Here is a 22,175-nt window from a genome sequence, read left to right as displayed (position 1 = left end):
GACTTCAGGCAGCAGGATGCTGCTGCTCCAGAGGAAATCAGGGAGGGAAATTGGAATATCCCTCTCTACAAGACATGTGTACACTGGAAGATGGAGGAACTGGCCCATGCTGCAGATGAGGAATGTTGTTTATTTACTTTGGATCCCTCAGTGACTGCAGGACTACAGGTTCGGTTTTCTTTGTTCCCCTTTACTAAGAAATATGCTATAAAATTATACTCTTAAGGCAGTACAAGAACAAAGGGAATAATTTTAGACTCATTCAATGCACTTGATATTTTTCTTTTTCTTTTGACAAGTAGAACTTACTTTTAGCCATGAAACTCCCTGAAATCTGCCACTATGTATTGACTTTTCTGAGAATAATGAGTGAAGTCTTCTGATCAATAGCAAAGAACACATACATTCCCTAAAAAGCAAAATGGTCCTTGCTTCCTGACCCCTTTGTTTGAAAAGATCATGTTATAAAATACCACTCAAAGCATTTAATAAATAACCCATTTTGATTTCTTATTCTCTACACAGGAATTTATTTTTCTTTTTTGTGGTGACAATAATCCATAAAACCATAATCTTTCCTCATATATAGAGAGGAAAAGATTAGAGGGATTAAAATACAATTTTGTTGCATTCAAATACACATAACTCATATGCCATTTCATTGATCTCCATTCTTTTAACTCTCCACTTAAAAAATCCCACAAATTCCATGTGTTCTACCCACACACACTAGGACAGAATCTGCTGTGCTAATGGATTTCAGGTGGCCATGCCTTGCTTAGTAGGTGTTACACTCTTCCCCAAAATTTCCAGAAAAGGCAATTCCTTTTGCTGAGATACTGGTGAATTTCTGTCACAGCCATTAGTAGATGAGAAAAAAGTAAAAATACTTTGGTCTAGGCTTTGCTGCTGCCAGTTTTTTCTGAGAAAGAAAGATATACGTGAGTTCTCTTCCCTGTAATGTAAAGTTTCTTATTCAAGGCCACATGCAAAATGGAATACTCTGGACTTCTTCCAGTTCGTGGTGAGAGATTCATAAAGCATGATGAATCACAGCTCTGTCCTGACATAAGGATTATTGTATTTCTTTATTGCAGTCTGAAGAAACCAAAAATGTCAGAACCTAATGACAGCTTTGCTGCCTGAGAGAGTCCAATGTACTGTGTGGTTTCAGCATGAGATCTCATTTGCCTACAGTCAAAAGCATTTAGAATAATCTAATGAGCTCAGGAATCTGTGAACTCATCACACCAGACCAAAACACAGTACCAAATCCAATTATAAACAATTTGAAGGCTGTGGAAGAGCTCAGGATGATCAGGAAAACTGCTCGTTTTTCCCTCAGCTATTGTTCTAGTAGATATTATCCCTCCTCCCCAGCAATGCCCCATAAGGTAAATAATTTTTCTTTCAGTGATTCTTTCCAACACAGGCCTGATCTTTTGTGTAGAGCAGGAAGGGGCAGAGATGGAATATGACTCCTTTCTGCTCTCTTCTCACCATACACTAACTCTGGCTTGGCCTCTGGTCAAAGTGCCTAAAGGAAATACAAAAGGTGCCTGTTCATGGAAGAAACCCACAGATTTTATCTTTTCCACTGACTGGATTGTTGGTATTCTTTTGCCTTGTTTCTCAAGAATAAATCTCAGTTTGTACCAGGAAGCAGAAACTTATCCACGTACCTTAATCTCCTTTATCCTCTGCTCCAGGGTTTCTGTGGTGTTCTCCTCAGGCACGTGAGCATCCAAGAGCTGAGCACACTGCTGGCTGTACTGCTGTAACTTGGCTGCTGTCTCAGTGCACAAAGCATCAAAGGGCTCCCAGAGCTGCAGAGCTGCCTGTGCTGCCCGCAGCTGATCTGTCATGTCTTCATTTACTGAGTTCCACCTGCCAAAATATCAAAGGATTAAGAGTGTTTTCCTAGTAGGTTCTCCTGCAGAGTGTGATTTAGCATAGGATTCCTGTGGGAGTTGCTTTGCATCCACACCCATGTTCCTGAAAGCCACAGTTTGTGCTGTGGGACCCATCACACAAAAAGCATTCAGGTAAAACGTACAAATTCTCCATCCCTGGAAGTGTTCAAGGATGGATGAGGCTTGGAGAAACCTGGTCTGGTGGAAGGTGTCCCTTTTCATGGCAGAGGGGTTGAAACTGGATGATATTTAAGGTCCCTTCCAACCCAAACCATTCCATGATTCTGTGATTCTACTCCTCACACAGATGCCCTTGGATAGGTGAGATCCATTAGTACAGATCTGAAAATCTGACAGATGTTCAAGTGCTGACTCAACAACTTGGGTTGTTAAACACTAATAACTGGGGTCTGATTTTGCAAGCTTACCTAGTGTGTGCCTCTGTGCACTTTTGGTCAATTATCTCTGCAAAAGAGGGGGAGCAGTTCTTCTTCAGGTTACTGGCAGCAGCCTGGAGCTTGGCCCAGCTTTCTTCACTGTTCTCTGATTCATCTTGAAGAGCCTGCAGAATGGATTATTGCAATTAATTGTGGGGGATAAATGACCTAAGACTAACTTCCCCTACAGATTGGTAGGAGATAGGGCAGCACTAATGCCATACTTTTGCAGCACAGATTAAAATGTTTGCAGAAATTTTAACACCTGCTCCTAAAAAATTAGGAAGCTAAGGGAGGTGAAATGGTCCAAGTTAAAACCAAAAAAATCATTCAGGAGACCTGTTTTAAACTGAGATAATTTATTGGCTGTTAAAGAAAAAGCTCATTTAGCAAACCCACAGCCCTGAACTGAATTTTTGCTAGAAACCAAGAAATGCTTTAATTTTCAGCCGCTGTTTCTACTGGCAGTAAAGTTGGCTTGACACCTCCTGTCCTCAGCTGCAAGTTTCTCCTCCTCATATAGGCAATTACAGCATATCTGTGAACTGCTCCAGGTTTAAAGTAAACAGGTGATTGAAGGAAGGAGGTGAGGAGGTGCCCAGGTCCTCTTATTTATAACATGAGCCCAGGTGAGGGTGGAAAGCACTTGTGCAGGGTTTACTGCCAAGAGTCCCATACCCAGCATTCACAGCCTCACTCTGTCCTGCACCACTTGTGATACAACTCAAAAAACACCTCCAAATCAGGCCATATTTACAAGAAAACAGGGAGTGCTTGCACAGCCTTTCAACACTCATTTAAAGCCAGGAAAGGGGATTTTAGCCAGAGCTGTGAAATGCCCAGACCCAGGACCAGCCTAAGTGCCTACTCCAGATGTTCCACTTGGACTCTGTAACTGCCAAGCAGAACAGCAGAAGGATCCAGAACATTTTATGTCTGGCATTCTGAGTCATTCAGAGGCTGCGCAGGAGACTCCAGCTCTCTGGAGAGTGACAGAATAGTTGGGCTGGTGTTGGAACAAACAGAAATTCCAGGCTCAGCATCAATACAAGGTGCAAGGGAGTATGAGGACTCAATGGGCTTTTTTTCTTGAACCTTGACACCTAAATTGCACTCAAGTTGAACTTTTATGCATTACATAAAATAAGAAGCTTAAGTGCCTCTGGAGATAAGAAAAAAATAATTAGTAACATTGCACTAACTTCAGTGTCATTATAATAAATATAAAAAGTTGCTCAGATAATTTTTTATATAAATATAAAAGTTGCTCAGATAATTTTTTCGGTCTTTTTTTGAATGGAGTTTGTTTGCCTTAAGGCACAGAAGAAAGTACAGAAATAAGACAACTTTACCTGAAGAGTTTTGACTTGTTTTTTTAAAGCTTCCAATGAAGCTTCTTCCCCAGAAGGTTTGCACAGGTCTATGCAGTACAAATATCTTGTTGTCATCAAGCTGACTTCTGCATAAATTTCATCATATGCTCTCCACTGCTCCAGTATTGACTCCATTGAGGTCTTCAGCTGTGCAACCTGCAGACAAATAATTTTTGTTAATATTTCTTGGGTAGTCCTGACATATAAATCACTTTTAAATTAACTTAGAAGTCTAAACTCAATGCTCAATCCACAACAATCCACAAGAATTTGTCAAGCTGGAGTGTTTTACTACTTGGAAAGAAATTGTGCAGGCTTCAAAAAAAGCAGTAAACCATATCTAGTGTGAAGTATAAGAATTTGCTGGAAATTAAAATTTCACTGGAGTTCAAGGTAGCACTATTCTGCCAGAACACCCCAGGAAGTACTGAAATAATGAACTGCTTATTTCCTCCTGCCAAATTCGAACTGAAGTGGGAGGAAGTTGAAAGCCTTAATCTTCTTAGGGAGAAGATAGTTTGATCCAGAGATCAAGTTTCCTTTCAAGGACAATTTGAGCAGAAATTGGTTTGCATGGAAGAAGCCACTACTGCAATACTCTGAGAGCTGTCATCCCTCTTATGGCATTGTGCTCTAATAATGCAGGCCCACCTGGATCCCAGGCTAGCCAGTTCACGATTTTCATACAAAATTAAATTATATCCCCTTTATTTTCTGTCCCTTTTATTATTACAGTTGTCTAATCTATATGGGGCAGGCATGCCACAGGCTCCTAGAAACTGCAATCACAAAAAACACAGTCCTCCTTCAGCCATTTTTATCCCTCTGTTGCAGGGAGGTACATAAGGCATGTCCTGGGTTAAACAATTAATTTAGTTCAGCACCTATTTTCAGTCATGCTTGGATAAACGCATGAAAACCAGGCAAACAACTATGTCTCCATGAGACCTGACAAAACCAGATGCCAGATTTTAGTTCTGACTATGCAGCCCCACAGTGGAAGATAAAAAAAATCCACACCGTAGTTCACCCTAAATAGACTGCACAGATCATTTTATCCCAGTATCCTAGTTTCAGGCACACACAGGCTGGTGGATTAATCATCCCTATTCTCTTTTGAATCATAGTTATAGGTGGGAGGAATCTCTAATTGCTTTTTGTAGCCTGTAGCTAATTACTGCCCACACAAGGAAGATGGGAAGACATCGTTCTCGGGAAATGTCTCTGGGCCACAGACTCACAGGCTTGAGCTCAACCTACAGAGAATTTAATCAAGGTATTACATCTCCTTAGCCCTGTATTAGAAACCTCTGCCTGGCTCTGATGTGAGCAGTCACCCATGGGAAGGAACCTGCACTTGCTGTTTCACTGCTCAGCTCCAAGAATATCCTGCAGTTTGCAAGTTCAGTAGTTTAGTCACAAAATCCCTAAAATTAACATGACCCATGGTGACTGTAAGAAGAAAAAAAAAAAAAAAAAGCATGAGGCTGTCAATCCTGCCAATTTCTCTCCCCAGCTATACATCTATGTCATGTACACAGACATAAATTTCCCTACTTTTTGCTAAAATACAATCACATCCTTTCTGCTGAAACCTAAACCAAGAAGCAGCAGATCAATACTGGACTGACACCTCCTGTGGAGAGTTCAAGCAAAAGGGTTCAGATTTCACAAAGTTCTGAGGAAAAAAGGCAAGGAGTTTTTAATAAAAAGTATAAAGCAATCTTAACTAGAAACACAATTTCTCCATCAAGTATAATTCTCTAAAGTACATGGTTATTTATCATCACAATTTAAATCTATAAATGTACTCATTATTATCTCCTCCTGCACCTATCAATTACATCCACATTAAAAAAAAGATCAGCTCCAATTATAAAGATGATATGACTATAAATACAAACTGCTGGGGAGTTAGTTTGCATGGGAAACCAATCTGCCAGACTCTCCTTGAAGCAACTGGAAAGTGCACAGGATTTAAGGATGGCAAAAGCCACCCTGGTGTGTGGATGAAAGAGTAACTGGGAGGTGGAAAAGCTGCAGTGAGAACAGGGCCAGAGCAGGCAGCTTCCACCAGCTGCACTACAGAAGAGAAAGAGCAGGGTATAAAAGAGGAGATCAGGTAAGAGAGTTTAAGGTTTCCATTTTTGGCTTGACTGAAAAATAGCAGTGCTCTTCCTTTATTTTCTTAAACTGCAGATGGGGATCTGTTCCTCCCCCTCTTGTACTCAAACTGCTTCAAGATCAGACTAATTTTTCTCTCTCAGCTTCAGAAATACACTAAATTTACTTTACAGTAAAGACTTAAATCTAAATCCTTAGGAAGGTAAAGAGTAAGGAATACTTTGCATCTTTTTTGTACCAGCTCCTGCCATCCCATGAAGATGATTAATAACATTGGTGGTGAGAACACCCAGTGGAGGAAATCTGAACACAAGCAAGGCTTTTACCTGGTTTACAATGCTGTCCTTCATTTCACACAGCTCAGCTATCCTGAGAGACTGAGCTTCTGGGGTTTGTTCTGCACTGCCATTTGAAGCCAAACTCTGTTTGAGCTCATCAAGAGTTTTGGATTTAGCTGTGAGTTGATTTTCTAGCTCCTAAACAATGAAAAAAAAAAAAAAAAAAAAAGAAGATAAATAAGATCTTTTAATGAGACCATAGAAAAAAACTTCTGCGTGAGGAGCTTAGATAAACACTCCTTTAAAACCAATTTTGTGCAATTCTTCAGTCATGCAAAGGTAAGACAGGAACTAGTTTTGCAATGGGTGAGTCCCTGACATCCTAACAACTTCTAGAAAGTTATTTTCAGCTTGTCCTTTCACTCAGAGGGACTCCCATGGCAGAAATTCCAGGGAGATCAACTCCAGTGAAATCAAGTGAGAACAATCTCCAATGAATGGAAATACCTGGGAGAATAATTGCTTCCCCAGCACAACCATCAAGATTTTAAGTATCTCGACATGCTGGGGAAAGCTCAGCAGGGAGCTCTTCACAATGTGAGGAACTATCCATACCCATAAATGGGCCACAGCCTTTTCCTATAATGCCACATTTAAAGCCATGACCTTTTTACACCTCTCACTGACCGTCCCCAAAACATTTTTAAATTTGGACCTCATTTTTATTGACCAAATGAATTTTAATGAAACATTTTAGCCACCTGTATCCTAGCACTGTGTGTTGCTCTGAGCCAGGTGAGTGTTTAGTCCAAGCTACCCTTGTGCCTTTCTTCCATTCTGGCCCCTCCACACACTTCAGAGATGCAAGTAACTCAGTGTGTAACACAGCACTCCAGACAATAAAAGCAGCCAACTACAGGAGAGAGATGTAACCATGGCAATGAAAGAACAAATATTCCATGTGAAAAACTAGAGAGGGAACACTGTACTGAATGAAAATAGCAGACTGTCAGAGTAACAGGAACCAATTATTAGCTGGCTGCCACTTGTATTAATTTTGAGGGATCTGATGCCTAGAAAAACATAACAAAGGACACCCAGATCCTTGAGGCTGCTGCAGAGAGATTACACAACAATCTAGGGCAGAAGTAGAGAGGGTTGCTATTTCTCCAAATGGGACTGAGCAGTTTCCATGATACTTCCATCACAGAGCTCTTCAAACTAATGGAATTGGTAACTTCTGCCATGGCTGTGCTGAACTGAGAACTATTTCTATTGGAAGTACCTGAGAATACAATATTGCTGCACAACACTCCAAATACCATGAAGGAAAAGCAGATGCATCTTCAGTTGGTGGAGAAAACCACAGAATAGCCACTCACATTAAAAGTGGCTCTGGCCCTTTATCACCAAATGCAACATGCTTTAATTAAAACGACACTGGAGAATTCTTCTGGGAAATGGCAACTTCCTCTACATTTCTTTCTGTTAAAATCTGTGCAGTTCCTCAGCCTGGAGTCAGCAAAGTGTGCTAAATAGGGCTTTTGCAGTAATAACACTCATGTCATGCTTTACCTTGCAATCATCTAAGGTGTTCTGTGCAGAGATCAGACTCGCTGGGGTCCGTAAGGATCTCAGTCGATCACTCTGAGCTTCCAGCCAGTTGCACAGAGTCTGGGCTTTGTTCTCATTCTCAGTAATATCCTCCAAAATGTGTTCCAGGTCTTGTATCTGAAAGTTACAGAGCTGTTTTAGCTTACTTAAACCTACAGGTGAACAGAAACAGGGCTTTGCCTTCTGTGACAAAATTTGAGATTACAAAACCTATACTGAAAATACTCTTTAAAGAAAATATTTTTAAAGGAAAACCTAAATGGTTTTGTAGGCTCTTTAGAATCTGACCTTTTCCTTTGGAAGAAACAAGGCTATGTGTGTTCTGAAGCTGGGAGACCTGACAGGCTGAGGGACCCTGGGCTATGTGGACACATTTATATGGAGTCTGAAAACCTCATCCTCACTAAAACCCACCAAACAAGGCTAAGAAAGGGACCTCAATTTCCCTATCTTCAGTCTTGGCCCTAAGGATCCTTTAAATCCTAGAATGGAATTTCATTAAAATGGTTAAAAAAGATAACCTTTCCCCCAACAGAACTGTAATTTCATCATGGAAATTTTCAATTGTACAGGATATGAAATTTCCACTTAAAAATGTTTCTGGACAACTTTCTGAACTAAAAAATACTGGCAATTTTCCATCTGACCAGAAGTCTTTGTATGTGGATTCAGAAAGGGCAGCTTCTCCTAAAGCTGTATAAATTGAGACACAGAGATGAAAGAGAAATGTGCTGGTAGAGGGATTCATTTGAGCAGTCTCATGGTTGCATTTTGGGATTCTAAGTTCCCCCATATCTTTTCCATATTATGAGTCACACCAGCTTTTCTGGGCATTGGGGCACATAAGCAGCAGCATCTAATTCTGCATGCATGGATTATTTCTAGCCTCACTAGAATAGAATAATTCTGAGGCATTGCCTGAAACAGATTTTCTCCAGAGAAGCAAGATTATGAGCTGACAGGAAAATTCTGCATGTACAGTGACTCTATCAGCTGCTGACCTTCAAAGCACTCCACTGGGAATGCATATTTACTGCAAGAGGAGAACACTGACACAGAGTAACCCATTTCCAGTGACCCAGGAGGGCTGGAGCAGGGCTGGGAACAGATCCCTGCTGTGCCTTGTCCAGGAGGCTCATATGTCCCCATCTGAACGTGGCTGTCAACACTACTGACTTAATAATCACTGCTTTCACAAATCCAACTGCTACAACAGGAAAACTGCTGGCAGCTTAATACATCCCCAATACAGAGCAGTGGCACAGGCAAAATCAGAGATGTAAGAAAGGAAGCCATGGGAACTCAATCCAACCTTTCTGTTGAGGGATGCCTGCAGCCGGTGCCACCGCAGGTTCATCTCGCCCAGGCACTCGGCAAACTCCGTCCTTTCGTAGCGCTTGCTCTCCACGTCACAGGTGCTCATCTGCAGCAAGGACTGGTTAACAAAATCTACCATCCACTGCTTGAAGTTCATTTCCATCATGTATTCCTGTTGGGGGAAAAAAAAGAGAAAGAACAAAAACGTAAACCAAACAGTTGAGTAGTTTTAATCTGATCGGTTCAAATGATGCTTCAAGGTGTGGCAATGGGACATGGATGGCTTTGTTTGAATCATGACCTAAAATGTTTTTCTGAAAGAGACCTGTCTGCAGGAATAATTCTCAGATTTTACCATTTTGTATTTGTGTAGCTGTTTCCATCCACTGAAATTCCTGCAGAAAATCTCGATCCTTACATGGGTAGTTCAAGGTAAAAACAAGCTAGTGGATGGAGCAGGGAATAAAATCCAGGGAGGGGTACCAGACTCTGTTCTTAATCCATTAAAAAAAAACCATCACACTGTCATGGGCCCTGATTAGGTTAAAACCAAGACTCTCCCACACTCCTGCAATTCACAGGCAAATGCAGCAAGAGCTTCTATTCTTTGAACAAAGTATCTGATATCAGAATAGAATATTAGAATATCTGGGAGGTAAAAGTGCCCTCTAGCACCAGCATCTCTTGTGCAGAGAGATACGTGAGAAACTATATGCAAAGTAAAAACATAAGGGATGTTTTTATTTCAGAGGATATTAGAAGAGAGTAGGAAAGGGTTCCATATTTATCTAGCAGTGCCCAGAAAAGTCACCAGGCAATACCACAGTAGAGGTACAGAAGCCACAGCTGCTTCCCTCTAGGAATTTGTGACCCTCATCCCAGCTCTCCTCTCAGCACATACAACCTCACCTTGCTGACAAGTGCAAAAGATACACCTACAAACCCACCTCTAAATAGCCAAAGTGTTATAAACAGCACCTCACCTACATGTTCCAACTGCCAAACCCAACTGATACAAACCAAAATGTTATCTATGTGTTATACCAGGGCACTTGGAAAGAAACGTTTACATTGGCACTTGCCTTACATGCAGCACCAAAGTGCCTGGGAGCTGCAGCTGCAGCCTGAGAACTGTCAGCCTGTCTGAGCCCTGAGCAGGGGCAGAGCAAAATATGGCTCTGTGAGGATTCATGCCCTGAGGCTGGGCTCCCTGGCATCTCTGGAGTTCACTGCTTGAATCCTTTGTGTGGCTGGAGCAATCAGCCTCTGCCACTCGTGCTCTGACATCTGAACAGCGCCAAGAATCTGCTGCAGCCTCTTCCTCTCTCTCTCTCTCTGCAGGGATGTTCACCTTGTCCCTCTTTCCTAGCAGGTTATTTCTTTTGATGACATATAACATTCAGCCTCCCCGTTCAATAATTAAATGGATTCAGGAACTCCATTAGGAGGTACTCCTTGTTAAAAAAACAGAGCAGAAGACAGCACAAACACAGAGTCTGTCTTCCTAAGGAAGGGAAGCTTTCCTGCTCGTTTCATTTTATAATCTAAATGCAAGAGAGAGAACAAATGAGACAGATGGGACAGCATGAGAAAAGGAGATTACAGCCCAGCAGGCAGTAGCTGTATTGCAGAACAGGCAGTGGTTTGTGTATCATGGAGGCATAAGGTTTTATAAAGGAGGATGTTAAGACATGTTTCAGACTGAGGAACCCTCTTCAGAGCAAGGGGAAGGATATGACAGTGCCTGTAGGCTGCTTCCATCCCTTTTACACCAGGCCTGGATTTACAGTTTACCATTTACCTTGTATTTCTGAAGGAGAGCCTTGACTTGGGCAGCATTGTGTTGTGAATTTATTGGCTCCTCATGTTCCTGCTGTTGTTCCACATGGTCCAGCCAGGCCATTAGCTCAGCAATAGCTTCCCGTGATGAAAGCTTTTCCATCTGAAGCTGAGGTAAAGCATATAATGAGTCCTCCACACTCTACTTGGTAGAAATCTCAAGGAAAATGGCATTTCTATTTTTAGAAAGGCTCAGGCTCTACAATCGCATTACTGGGGCATGAACTTGAAAGTGAGCCCTGTGCTGCAGAGAGGCAAATGACTTCAGGAATCTGAAATAAAATTCTTTCTAATTTTGAGTAATTTTTTCTAATTTTAAGTAACAGACTTTCATGCAAAACCATAAAGATAATAAATATATGTAAAACAGCCCAGAAAGAAAGCAGCAATATTTAAACTGCAGTACAATATTGGGGTTATTTTGAAAGCATGGCACAGCTAATTCAGAAAAAGGCAACTGAATCCCAGCAGCAGCACTTTAACATACTTATTTAGCTTGAACTGAGAGATGGCAGCAGAGTTTCTCACTCACCTGGTGAAGCTTTTCTTGGATGGCTGGGAGCTGTGTAATCAGTTCTCCCCATTTTTGCTCAAACTTTGCCAAAGATGACCTAAGTGCTGCAGTATCAGCTTGCTTCACATGGAGGAGCTGGCTGGCAGTGCTCACCACTGATGACTTCAGGGAAGATTTTTCATCAACTTCCTTAGAAAATGCCTGAGGTGTACAGGAGAAATTTAAGAGAGAGTAAATATTTATTTATCTACTGAAATGAAGACAAGCCATATTTTCACAGGATCAAATGCCTCAAGACAAACAGATTTTACCAAGACGACAAAGTTCAGAAAGACTAACCTCAAATGTTTTGGCAGATAAAGCATATTTTTGCCCACCATCTATAGTGATGAACGCCACCTTTTGCTCCCACAGAGACTGGGAATATCCTGATACTGGGGAATGTCCACTTCACACAGAGGTTCAGGGAGCAACCCCAGCCCTCAGCCCTCTGGCCAGCTCACATCTACCAGTCAAACCTTCATGATGCTTTGCTTTCCCCCTGTGCACTGTTCCTTCTGTCTGGCCTCACACTGGGGCTGAAGCTCCTGGCTAGCCAGGGAAAGGGGAACAGGCAAAGACATGAAATGCAATTCAGCATGTTTCTCTTTCCTGACTTTGGCTGACCACCTTCACTCCTGTACCCTGAGCCCACACTCCAGGTTCAGTTGTTAATAGCTTTGGGGCACACAGCCATTCGGTGCTGTATTATGTGGGGGCTCAAGCTCATGGCAAACACAAAAAAACCTCTCAAAAGGGTCATTTTCACCACAATTCACAATGTCTTATCTAAACCTGGCAGCAGAAATGACTTACAAACAAGTTGCTGATGTTGTCCCTGATGGTGGCAAGATCTTGTGACACGTTGAGAGACTGCTCCTTCCAAAAATTCATTCTCTGCTGAGCAGAATCCAACCATTTCATCAATTCCTCTGAGTCTCTGTTGTAGCTACAGGAGGAAACAAAACACAGAAACACACATCTAGCTGAGCCTGGGATACATTTTCTCACCCTCCAAATTGTCTTCCTTGTGAGAAGGCATGTGCTATTCTGGCACCTCTGCTGCTGCACAACCCTGCAGAGGCAAGGCTTCAGCTGTCATCTATTAAAAAAAATCACAAACTAATGTCTGGCTGATACTTCAAGTTGTTTTTTTTGTGTTAGACCCACCTGACCAGGAGTTTCAGTAATGTTTGAAGTCGGTGGAGCTCATGGCCAACTTTTTTGGTTAAAGACAACCACTGCTCTTCTGTCTTCCCAATCTGGCTTCTTATTTCTGGACAGCTCACAGCAGTCACCAATTTCTTCCCTTCTTTTACCATCTGGTACAGCCTGGCATGCTTTTCATCAACACTGCTTTTAATTTTCTGTCAGAATATGGAAAGTTTGCAAAACAGAAACATTTTAAAGACAGAAACATTTTAAAGACAGAATATACAACTAGAAAAACACGTATCACTTGTTCTAACTTTTTAATCACACATTTCCTCTGTAATGTATTTAATTTTCCAAATGATAGAAATTTGTAATTCATTACATGCAAAAAGGACACAGGTTTTTCTGGGTTTGTTCCTTTTTTGTTTGCTTGTTTCCTCTGGGTTGGTTCAAGACAAATCTCAATATACTTTTATACATTATCAGAATGACTGTGTTATGATTTGATGGGCTTTTCTGACATCTGTCAGGCAATGGACAAACACCCTCTATCAGATCTGGCTGCACTGTCCAAACGTTTGACTGCTCCTACTATAAAATTATTGTCTTTCCATGCTCCTGAAAAATTATTGTTCCTCCTTAAGGCTCTATCCTATTTTGAAAAAATATTGCCACTGTTTTGAAGGAAACTGCTGGGATAATTATTGAATAATGCTGGCAAGGAGAAAGGAAGAGTGGACAGTGAAGTCATTAAGTAAAAAACAAACGTCTTGGGGGCATTTCTCTTGCAGGAATTAAGCCCTAGAGAATTTTATTCTGCTCTGTTTTTGAAACTGTGAAGCTCCGCAGTTTCACCCTCCACCAAACATCTTCTAAAGCTTTATGACTTTGTTTCTGAAGTCTTTAAGGACAAATACAGACTTAAGAGTGAAGAGCTAGTGAGGAACTTAAAAAGCCAAGGAAAACCAGGCAACTTCACATCAATGGCTGTGCAAATTTTGTATGTCGCTTGTCTCAGTGCAACAGGTATCAAAAGCACCAGAGGGCCACTCTGACTGTAAATATCTACTGCTGATTTATTGCAAAGGCTTTACAGTAGCTCAGATTGTCCCAGCAATGTCCAGTGATTGTTTCCTGCAGTCAACTAGATTAAATCATCATAGCACTTTTTTTTCCTTTATTAAACATTCATTAATAATTTATTAAACACTGGTTAATTTACTTTTATTAAGCACTTATTAATTAAAAAAATTCTAACAGAGCATGTCCTCTGAAGACTGAGAAAGGTCAAACCTGTGGGGAATGCAGAGCACTGTCTAAAAATACATCACTAAGATTACTGAAAACCCTTCTTCTTAATTTTATAAAGCCACCATAAATGTTACTTTCATATCCCTATATTTAAATGTGTTTAAAACATGGATAAAATATTTCCAGCTGGAGCTGAGGTTGTAAATAAAGATGTAGCTCTGTCATTAGAGAGGCAGTTGCAACCAGTGTTGCAATAAGAGTTCATATATTTGGTATTTTCAGATATTTGAAAGCACTAGGTTGATTCTCCTTTTCCATAGGTTTTATACTGTGGCATGAAAATAATTTCTGAATTACAGAGAAGTGGCACTGTGTTCACTCCAAGGCCCTTGCTGTCCTTGGAATCCATGGAGCCTGCACAACATCTACATTACCCCAAATACTTTCCTTTGAAGATTGAGTTATTAAGTAGTTATAGTCATTACTCCCACTCAAATGGACTTGCAGCCCCTGGCTGGAATTAGCAGCCCAATCTTCTCCTACTTTTTTAAAAATCAGTTTTGAGCTTGCACCCACACACAGCTGAGGAGACAAAGGAAGCAGTGCCTTGCAAATCATCTCCTCATATACTGACTAATACTTTTTGCCAGTTCTACTGATCCATAAAGAAAAGCAGTGACAAACACATAAATACCTCTAAAAGTGCAATCCTTTCCATTAATCTTTCTTCAGTTTCTTCAACCAAACTGACAGAAGGCAACATAGAAGAAAGTGCTTCTAACTCCTTATTGAAAATGAGGCAATCCTCATCAAATACCATCCAATCCTAAAAAATACATTGAATTGTTAACACAGCAGATCCATTTGCATTTTAATACACCAGACTCAGGCCTTAATGCTTTCTCTAGCATCAGCAGCTCTTGCTTTAATGAAACATAACACTAAAAAAAGTGAATAATATGTAAATATCGAAGTGAGATATGATTTCACCACAGATGAATTAATTATACACTCTCCAAAATCTTCAAGAATTCTTATTTTAAAGTGGTGTACACAATTTTTTATTCTCTAGGGATGTTCTGAGATTATTTTTTTTTTAAGTTTTATTTTAAAGTGGTGCTGGTATTTTTCTGTCTTAAAAGGCTCTTCTGTCAGTCCATACACTCAGAAATTAGAGCAAGAAGTCATAAAGTGTGATGTGTTAAAATGTCCACTTCCAGAGATTTTCAAGAAGTTGGTTTACTGACATGCATAGAATAAGTAATAAATAGATTGCTGCTGTCCAGTGGAAAGAGGAAAGGACAATTATTACCCAAAGAATCACTGGTAGGACAAGAGCTGCCCCAGATGCAACTTTCCTCCTTCCCTACAGGTTTTACTCTTGGGTGTCTTTTGATTTATTACCTTTAAGAGGCTCTCTAAGTGTATACCATACTGGCAGGCCTTCTTCTCCAACAATTTGACTTCATTCACCAGCTCTCTCCAGAATTCCTCTCTCTTTTGCAGGACAGAAGGACTCACTCTCTTGGAAAACGCTTCCATGTAAGCCATGCGTGTCGTGAGGTTGTGGAAAAAGTCCTGGGGGAAAAAAACCAAGTTAAAGCTTGCTCTTTAAGAGAGATCACACTCCCACAAGCAGGAGTTTTAAGCCTTAAGTAGTAGGCAGAACACAATAATCCTTTGGGGTAACTGTAAGTAAGATTTGTTCTCCTTACACAGCAACATGTTCTGAGGTAAGCAGAAACAGCAATTCATCACCAAAACTGGAACTATTTCAGTCTACTGAAAATCTTGTCCTTGTTTTCTGCACATACACCACCCCCTCCTCTTTGCTATGAGCCAGTCACTCTCCTCCACTACAGTGGAGAGAAACCAGTCAAACAGTGCTCCTTGCCATGCTGACCTGAGCAGTGCTGTGATGAACAACTCATACCTTGTGATTTTTCAGGTGAGACTGCAGAGCTGCTCTGCTTTTCGTTAGGTGCTTTGGATCCTGTGCCATCTTCTCTCTTCCAATAGCTACCAGCTCTGCAAACCCACGAAGCAAGTCCTCATACTGGCTTTCACTGATGGAAGGAGAGTTCAGCTCCACATACTTTGCTTTCAGAATCCCCCACATGTCGTCCAGAACATCCTACAATGCAAACACAGTGTAGCAATTCATGAAGGACACAAATGAATCCCACAAACCCACAGAATACAAAATAACCATTTTGATGCTGCAAATGCATTGCTTAGGAGAATCGAATCTTCCTGATTAAGTGGAAACTATACTGTGCTCTTACCTCTAATTTATAAGCTTCCTGGATTAAGGTGATAGGTAACTGCAATCTTTCTCCATGGCCTCTCAATTTTGCTACTTGGTTTTCAAAGTTTTGCAGCTCCACAGCACAGGCATCAATTTTCTGGATGAAGGACAAAATTAGCTATTAGGAAGAGTTCCATTCCAAAAAACTTTCCATTATCACTGGTAGTAGTGCAGCAAATCCAGTGGTTGGGTCTCTCCTGTGCAACCACTCAAGAAAACCCAATGAGCTTATAAATTAAATGGACAAAACATGGTATAACTTATTGTGTTAACACAGCACAGCCAATAAGGGAATTCAGGTCTTGTGTCTCAGGACAACATTTAACATGCATTTCCATTTACTAATTCAAGAGCAGCCATTAAACAGAATCATGGACTCAGAAAACAGTTTTTTTCTTATGAATCAGAAATACTCAGGGATTGAGAAAGGATCCCTCTGAAGAAAGGAAAGCTATATACTTCTGGCATTCCTTTTCCAAGAGTGGCTACCTAACAGAATACAGCCAGTCCTTGCTAGGGAATTCAGCAGGGAACACAGCTCTCAGTCTGGCAGAAAATTATGCCTCTAAGCAGAGTTATGAGTCTGCAACAAAGAAGCTTCAGAAAGCTTCCCACTTTGGTAATAAGTAGGTAAATGGCCAATGACCATTCTGGGGAAGATATGCAGCCTGTTAATTTTTAATTTTCTGCCAAACCAAATAAAGATCAAAGAAAATAGCTTAACTGGTCAAATTCCATATGATAAAGTACTCATAAATGCACGAGAAGATAGAAATACCAGAGTCCCACTCCCAAAGAAAAGGTAGTTTGGCATAAGAAAAGGCATAACATGTGTAGCTCTTTTTGTTTCCTGCCATAGTATGGAGTATATTTGCTCTGGGAGGTTGTGGAGAGACCTGTTCCTCCACTCCAACCACTACAATGTCTGGAATTAGGTCTGAGTAGAGACTGAGATGTAGTTAAAAAAAAAAAAAAAATAAAAGGAAAAGGGGTAGTGGTGAACACAGTAATTACTGAACTCCTTCCTTTTCACATTTGAAAAACCAAAGTTAGACTCACATTTTAGAAAATATGAAACTTCACAAATTGCAGAAAACTGGAAATAATAGCTAATGCTGTAAAAACTCATTTCCTTCAAATAAAATTACCTGAAGCTGTTCAGAAACATTGTGTCCATGTAGTTCATTCAAGCATTGTTGCAGAGCAGCTTTTTTCTCAGTTAACTGATCATAGAGTAGCCTGGTTTGATTCTGCAAAAGGAACAAACATCAGAAATGTATCACATAACAGGAGTATAGTAATGACCAGACAAAATTACACAGCAAACAAAATTATTACCTCTTTAAGTAAATGCACCTTTTTCCTCAAAACAAAACAAAACAAAAAAAACCCCAAAACACAAAAAACCCACCACCACCAACAACAAAGAAATAAACAACAAACCCAACACCAAAACAAAGCATTAATTGGATGAGGGAAATTCTGAGTCTGTGTAGTATATAAGAAGCAGATTGCTCTGTCACAGTGATCCTCTGTGGCTGTAAAAATCTGGGAAAGTGGTAAGAGAATCAAATTATTCTCTTCTGAAAATGGGAAAATGAGCCCATTACTGGGCAATGATGGAGCTCTATGGATTCTGCATAAATAAACATTGCAAGACTAGTTCTGTGGCTGTTTGGAGAAAACATCCCAGTGCTCTTCAAAGGAGCTGCTTTATTATTCAGCAGTAAAGGGCCAGGGTGACTTGCAGATGATAAGCATATTGGAGTTTTGCTGGACATTGCAAAAAATGTATTTGAAAAAGTCTTTGAAACTGTATTTCAAAGACCAGACTCTTCCTTCCTTAGTTCAGACTAAACACCTGATCTGAATATTTTCCAGCAATAGATTTACCCCATTAAAAGAATCTAAAGAAAAGCTTCTCACAATCTGCTTTTCCACCAAAGAACAAAAGAAGGAAAATTTGTCAAACTATGGCTTCTGCTTCTGTGGCACAAAATCTACAGGAACAGTAAATGCAGTGGGGGTCAAATCAATCTCCAATACATTGCTAAAAATAGCCCAGTGTCAGACATGGCACCACAAGGGAGGAAGCCTGCATCTCCTGAGGACACAGCAGCTGAAAGAATATATGAAACCCTCCTTGGCCTAGTCCCTACACACAGAAACTTGCTTTAGCCTGTAGCTCAGCCTGCATGGGATCCCAGATTACTTCCATACTTTCTGCATGGAAATTTTCTACTGTGATCCAGGGCTCTGTGGCAGTCAGTCAGCATTGCAAACAGCACTGTAACCAGCAAAATTAATCTGCCTATTGAGAGGCCAAGGCAAGTTTTTTTAAGTAGTGAAAAAAGAAAAAAGTCCATTAGAGGCTGCTGGTCTGTAACCCAAATGCATTAACACTGACAAGCCCAACAGATGCTGTGAAACAAGATGTGCATTTGCAGTGGAGTACCAGGTAATTGCTGTTATGATCCAGCCCAGCTTTCATGGAGCTGCTCCTTGAAGCAGTGGCAGCTTGGGTTTGTTCCAGCCGTGCCTGCAGGTTGTTAAAGCACTCGCAGAACACATCTGTGCTCCCGCCAGCGCAGCTGATGGACTTCAGAAGATCCTCCTTTTTCTCACTCAGATCAGCATGAAGTTTTTGCAGCTCCACAGACAGAGTCTAAAGGGTTGAAAGAAAAAACAACATGAGTGAAAATGGTCTGTGCAAGGACTCCTGCCTGTAAGAGGCTGCAGGAATCGAGCTGATAATTGTTAAAAGAAACAGGCCCAAATCTGTGCAATACAAAATAGTTTGGTGATGCTGTTCCTGAATAATGCCAGAAGAACAGAGAGGAAATACCAGGCCACATATACTCTGCTGTATCAGAAATCCACAGGGGTTTCTCCTTCCCTGAAGCATTTGGGGCAGTTACCTCATAGAGAGCCTGCTGCACAGCTGCCTCTTCAGTGGAGAGCACGGAGGTGTTCAGCATCTCCTCCATGTTATTCAAGCACCGGCTGATTGCCAGAAGCAACTCAAACAATTTTCTGTCCAAATTGGAAGAGACTTCCTCTGCCACATTATCCTGGGTAAATGCAAGCCAGTTTTCAGTACTCTCACCCAAGGCATGGCTAAGATTCATTCCCTCCTATAAGGCTAGAGGTCTGCTCAGCTAATAGAAAAATGGAATAATGAAATACTGAGGGACAGGCTTGGATATAAATGCATGTAACATTCAGAGCTGTCAAGGTCAAAGCTGAGACAATGACCCTTTATGTACTGGACAGTGGCTGTGCTCTACACATCTCTAATCTCAGGCATGAGCACAAGAAGTTTGTCTTGTCAGCTCCAATCCTGCAGATTTACTGAAACTATTCTCAGGCTCCTTACTTTATTCAGTTTGAGGATTCTTACCCATGGTACTGAACTTTTGGACTCAGGTAGAAGTATCGTAGTGGAAACTTGGAATATTTCCTCTCAAAATCCTCAGCCTATTTCTACATTACAGTCCATACATAACACAAAAGCTCACTACAGTGAATGCCATTTGCAATAATATGATTACTGGCTGTTTCCCAGTGTCCAAACAGTGTCTCGTGTCTAGAACCCCTGGGGTTTTTTGCAATGCTTAGGACATGCCATTTTTACCTGTGCATGCACCACATTTGCCTCCTGGCTTAGGTCTCCAAGCTGGACAGTGTAAGTTTTCAGCTCTTCCACAGTTGGGGTTCCTGCACCTGAGAATGTGCCTCGAGGCAGCATGTTCATCTTTGTTGTGATCTGTCATTTAGAAAAAGAATACTGCAATTAGAAGAACAGATCAAATGAAGACAGGCTATGGGCAACAAAATAACACTCCTGACAAAAAGCATTAAAAGATTCAAGGCACTGATATAAAGCACCTGGATAGCAGGGTTCCCTTTCCACTGGCAGAAGTTGGGCAGGCTATGCCCTGATGGGAGCTTGACTGAAAAAGAAGCCTCTGATTCCCAGCTTTATGGGCTACAGCTGTAGTTTGGGTTCAGGCAATTCTACTGCCCACTGCAGGGTAAGTCTTGCCTGAAGAAGAGCTGACATTCATTCTTTTACATGTCTGATACTCTTCCATGTATTACAGCAGAGCACAGAAAAATCTAATAATTCTAATTCGTATGAACAAAACTGTTAATAACAGGAATTATAGTTTGATCCAAGCAATAAAAGTCTGCAGTCTGAACATACACACAGCTCAAACTCTGCTTTTGATGTGTGAGAATGAGACAACACAATGGTGCATGGCAGAACAAAATTTAAGCTATGGATTTGCTTTGACCAAAATGTTCTCAGTTGTGGGAACTGAGATTTCACCCACATCCACGGGAATCAGCTGCAAGCTTGCTGCATAATTCCCTTAGTTCTCTTGAAAGAAGTAAGCAGATAACATCTACTCTGAGGATTAACCACAGGGAATCACCTAAGTGCTCCCACACCATGCTTAGCAGTCACTACTTCAGAGACATGATTTACCTCAAAGTAAAATTAAAAGACAATTATGAAAACACTATGCAGTAACAATCTCCTCTGGAGAACCCTTGCACAGATTTCAGTTATCTGATGGAGAGCCATGCTACTAAGACATAGAAAGATACACTAATTGCTATCTACACTGAGTGTTTTATGGAACTTAAACAAACCTGAGGTTCCACAAGCTGGCAGAGAGGAGATTTCATCTTTGATGACAGCTCCTGTTGTAGATATTGCCATTTATTACCCATTTGATCCTTTGGAGCTAAGGTGGCATCAGTCTGCTTGTTCTTTGAGTCAGATTCTCCATTGCTGTATTAAGAAAACATTGTTAGAATGACAATTACTGAAGTAGAGTAATTAAAACTAGGTTTCTCTGTGTAAGATTTTTGCACCTGCCTCAAAAGCAAAGTGAAACCAAGTACATGTATGATTATTAATCCAAGCTTTGATAAACCTGTTTGGACTTTCCCCTTCACATGAAATATGCCAGGGCCTGCTGGCAGCCTCCACCCCTGAAATGACAACATGGGGAGCACAGTCCTGGAGGAAGTCTTAGTTCTGTGCTGGAAGGTGCCTGGTGCCAATTTCCCTTTTTCAAAGCTGCTGCCTTTACACTGGCTGGGTGTGTCTGTGCATTGGCACAGCCACGGCTGTGAACAGAGGTACCCAACTTACCCACAGACAGGCCTGATTTAGCTCATGGCAGGGTCAGTCCTGCCTGTTAGCAAGATCCTAAACTCTGGAGTCAGCCCAGTATCAGAGAGGCTGTCACACAAATGACCCTCCATTTCTCTGGACTGCTGATGGCAAAACCCCCCAAAACCTCTGCCATTTTTCTCCTAATGGCACACAGAACCAAAGAACAGAACCAGGGTGCCACTGCAAGGCTTCAGCAGTTTTACATCACTGAATTTGATAATGTAACTGATTGTCTTATTCTGTACCTGGATTCTGATTTAGGAGTCAGGCTGTCCTCAAGCTGTGGCTGCATTTTTTCCACACACGACTCAATAAAGTCAATGAGGCTTTTCTGCTCAGCTGCTTTTAATTTCAGGTCCTGTGCACAGAGAATAGCATGAACAGTTATGTGAACTGTAATAATATGAAATTATGATTGTGCTTTCCAATCACATTTTATGTGAAATCATTTAGCACAGAAAAAAATCATTTAGCTAAGAAAATATGAGTACATCTCTCAGAATAAAATACAGTTTATGTATAAACATGAATTTACAGAACAAACCATTTTCTGCAAACATGAATTTTTATGGAATGTATTTCTACCTGAGTTAAAGTTTTAAAAGCAAAGCCCAAGCAGAAACAAATTACATATAGAAATTTAAACACCATCGACTGCAATCCTTACATAAAGGAATAGGCAAGGGAAAATGGGGGTTTGGTCAAAGATGAGTTCAAATTCCACCAGTTAAAAGGAGAGTGTTGAGCGAAAAGTGAGCAATTCAGGCAACTCAAGCTGGACAATTTTCTCCAGCTCTTTTCCAATAGCATGAAAAAGGCAAA

The 22,175-nt window shown here is 40.9% G+C and overlaps 1 protein-coding gene across 1 annotated transcript in view; it reads right to left on the bottom strand.

The window, feature by feature from the left end:
• Positions 1-22,175, bottom strand: part of SYNE2 (spectrin repeat containing nuclear envelope protein 2) — a 172,583-nt gene that overhangs the window by 45,544 nt on the left and 104,864 nt on the right. Inside the window, 20 exon segments of the mRNA XM_083863278.1 lie at positions 1,683-1,887; positions 2,342-2,475; positions 3,703-3,879; positions 6,174-6,323; positions 7,701-7,856; positions 9,052-9,228; positions 10,858-11,004; positions 11,428-11,610; positions 12,265-12,397; positions 12,619-12,815; positions 14,549-14,680; positions 15,259-15,432; positions 15,788-15,988; positions 16,140-16,259; positions 17,311-17,412; positions 18,618-18,827; positions 19,081-19,233; positions 19,797-19,928; positions 20,822-20,963; positions 21,599-21,711. Of these exon segments, the coding sequence (XP_083719404.1) occupies positions 1,683-1,887; positions 2,342-2,475; positions 3,703-3,879; positions 6,174-6,323; positions 7,701-7,856; positions 9,052-9,228; positions 10,858-11,004; positions 11,428-11,610; positions 12,265-12,397; positions 12,619-12,815; positions 14,549-14,680; positions 15,259-15,432; positions 15,788-15,988; positions 16,140-16,259; positions 17,311-17,412; positions 18,618-18,827; positions 19,081-19,233; positions 19,797-19,928; positions 20,822-20,963; positions 21,599-21,711 (3,138 nt within the window).

This window comes from Zosterops lateralis (genome assembly GCF_965231275.1).
Source record: "Zosterops lateralis genome assembly, chromosome: 6".
Classification (NCBI taxonomy): domain Eukaryota; kingdom Metazoa; phylum Chordata; class Aves; order Passeriformes; family Zosteropidae; genus Zosterops; species Zosterops lateralis.
Note: the sequence above shows the minus strand (reverse complement) of the source record. Positions and strands in the feature narration are given on the sequence as shown.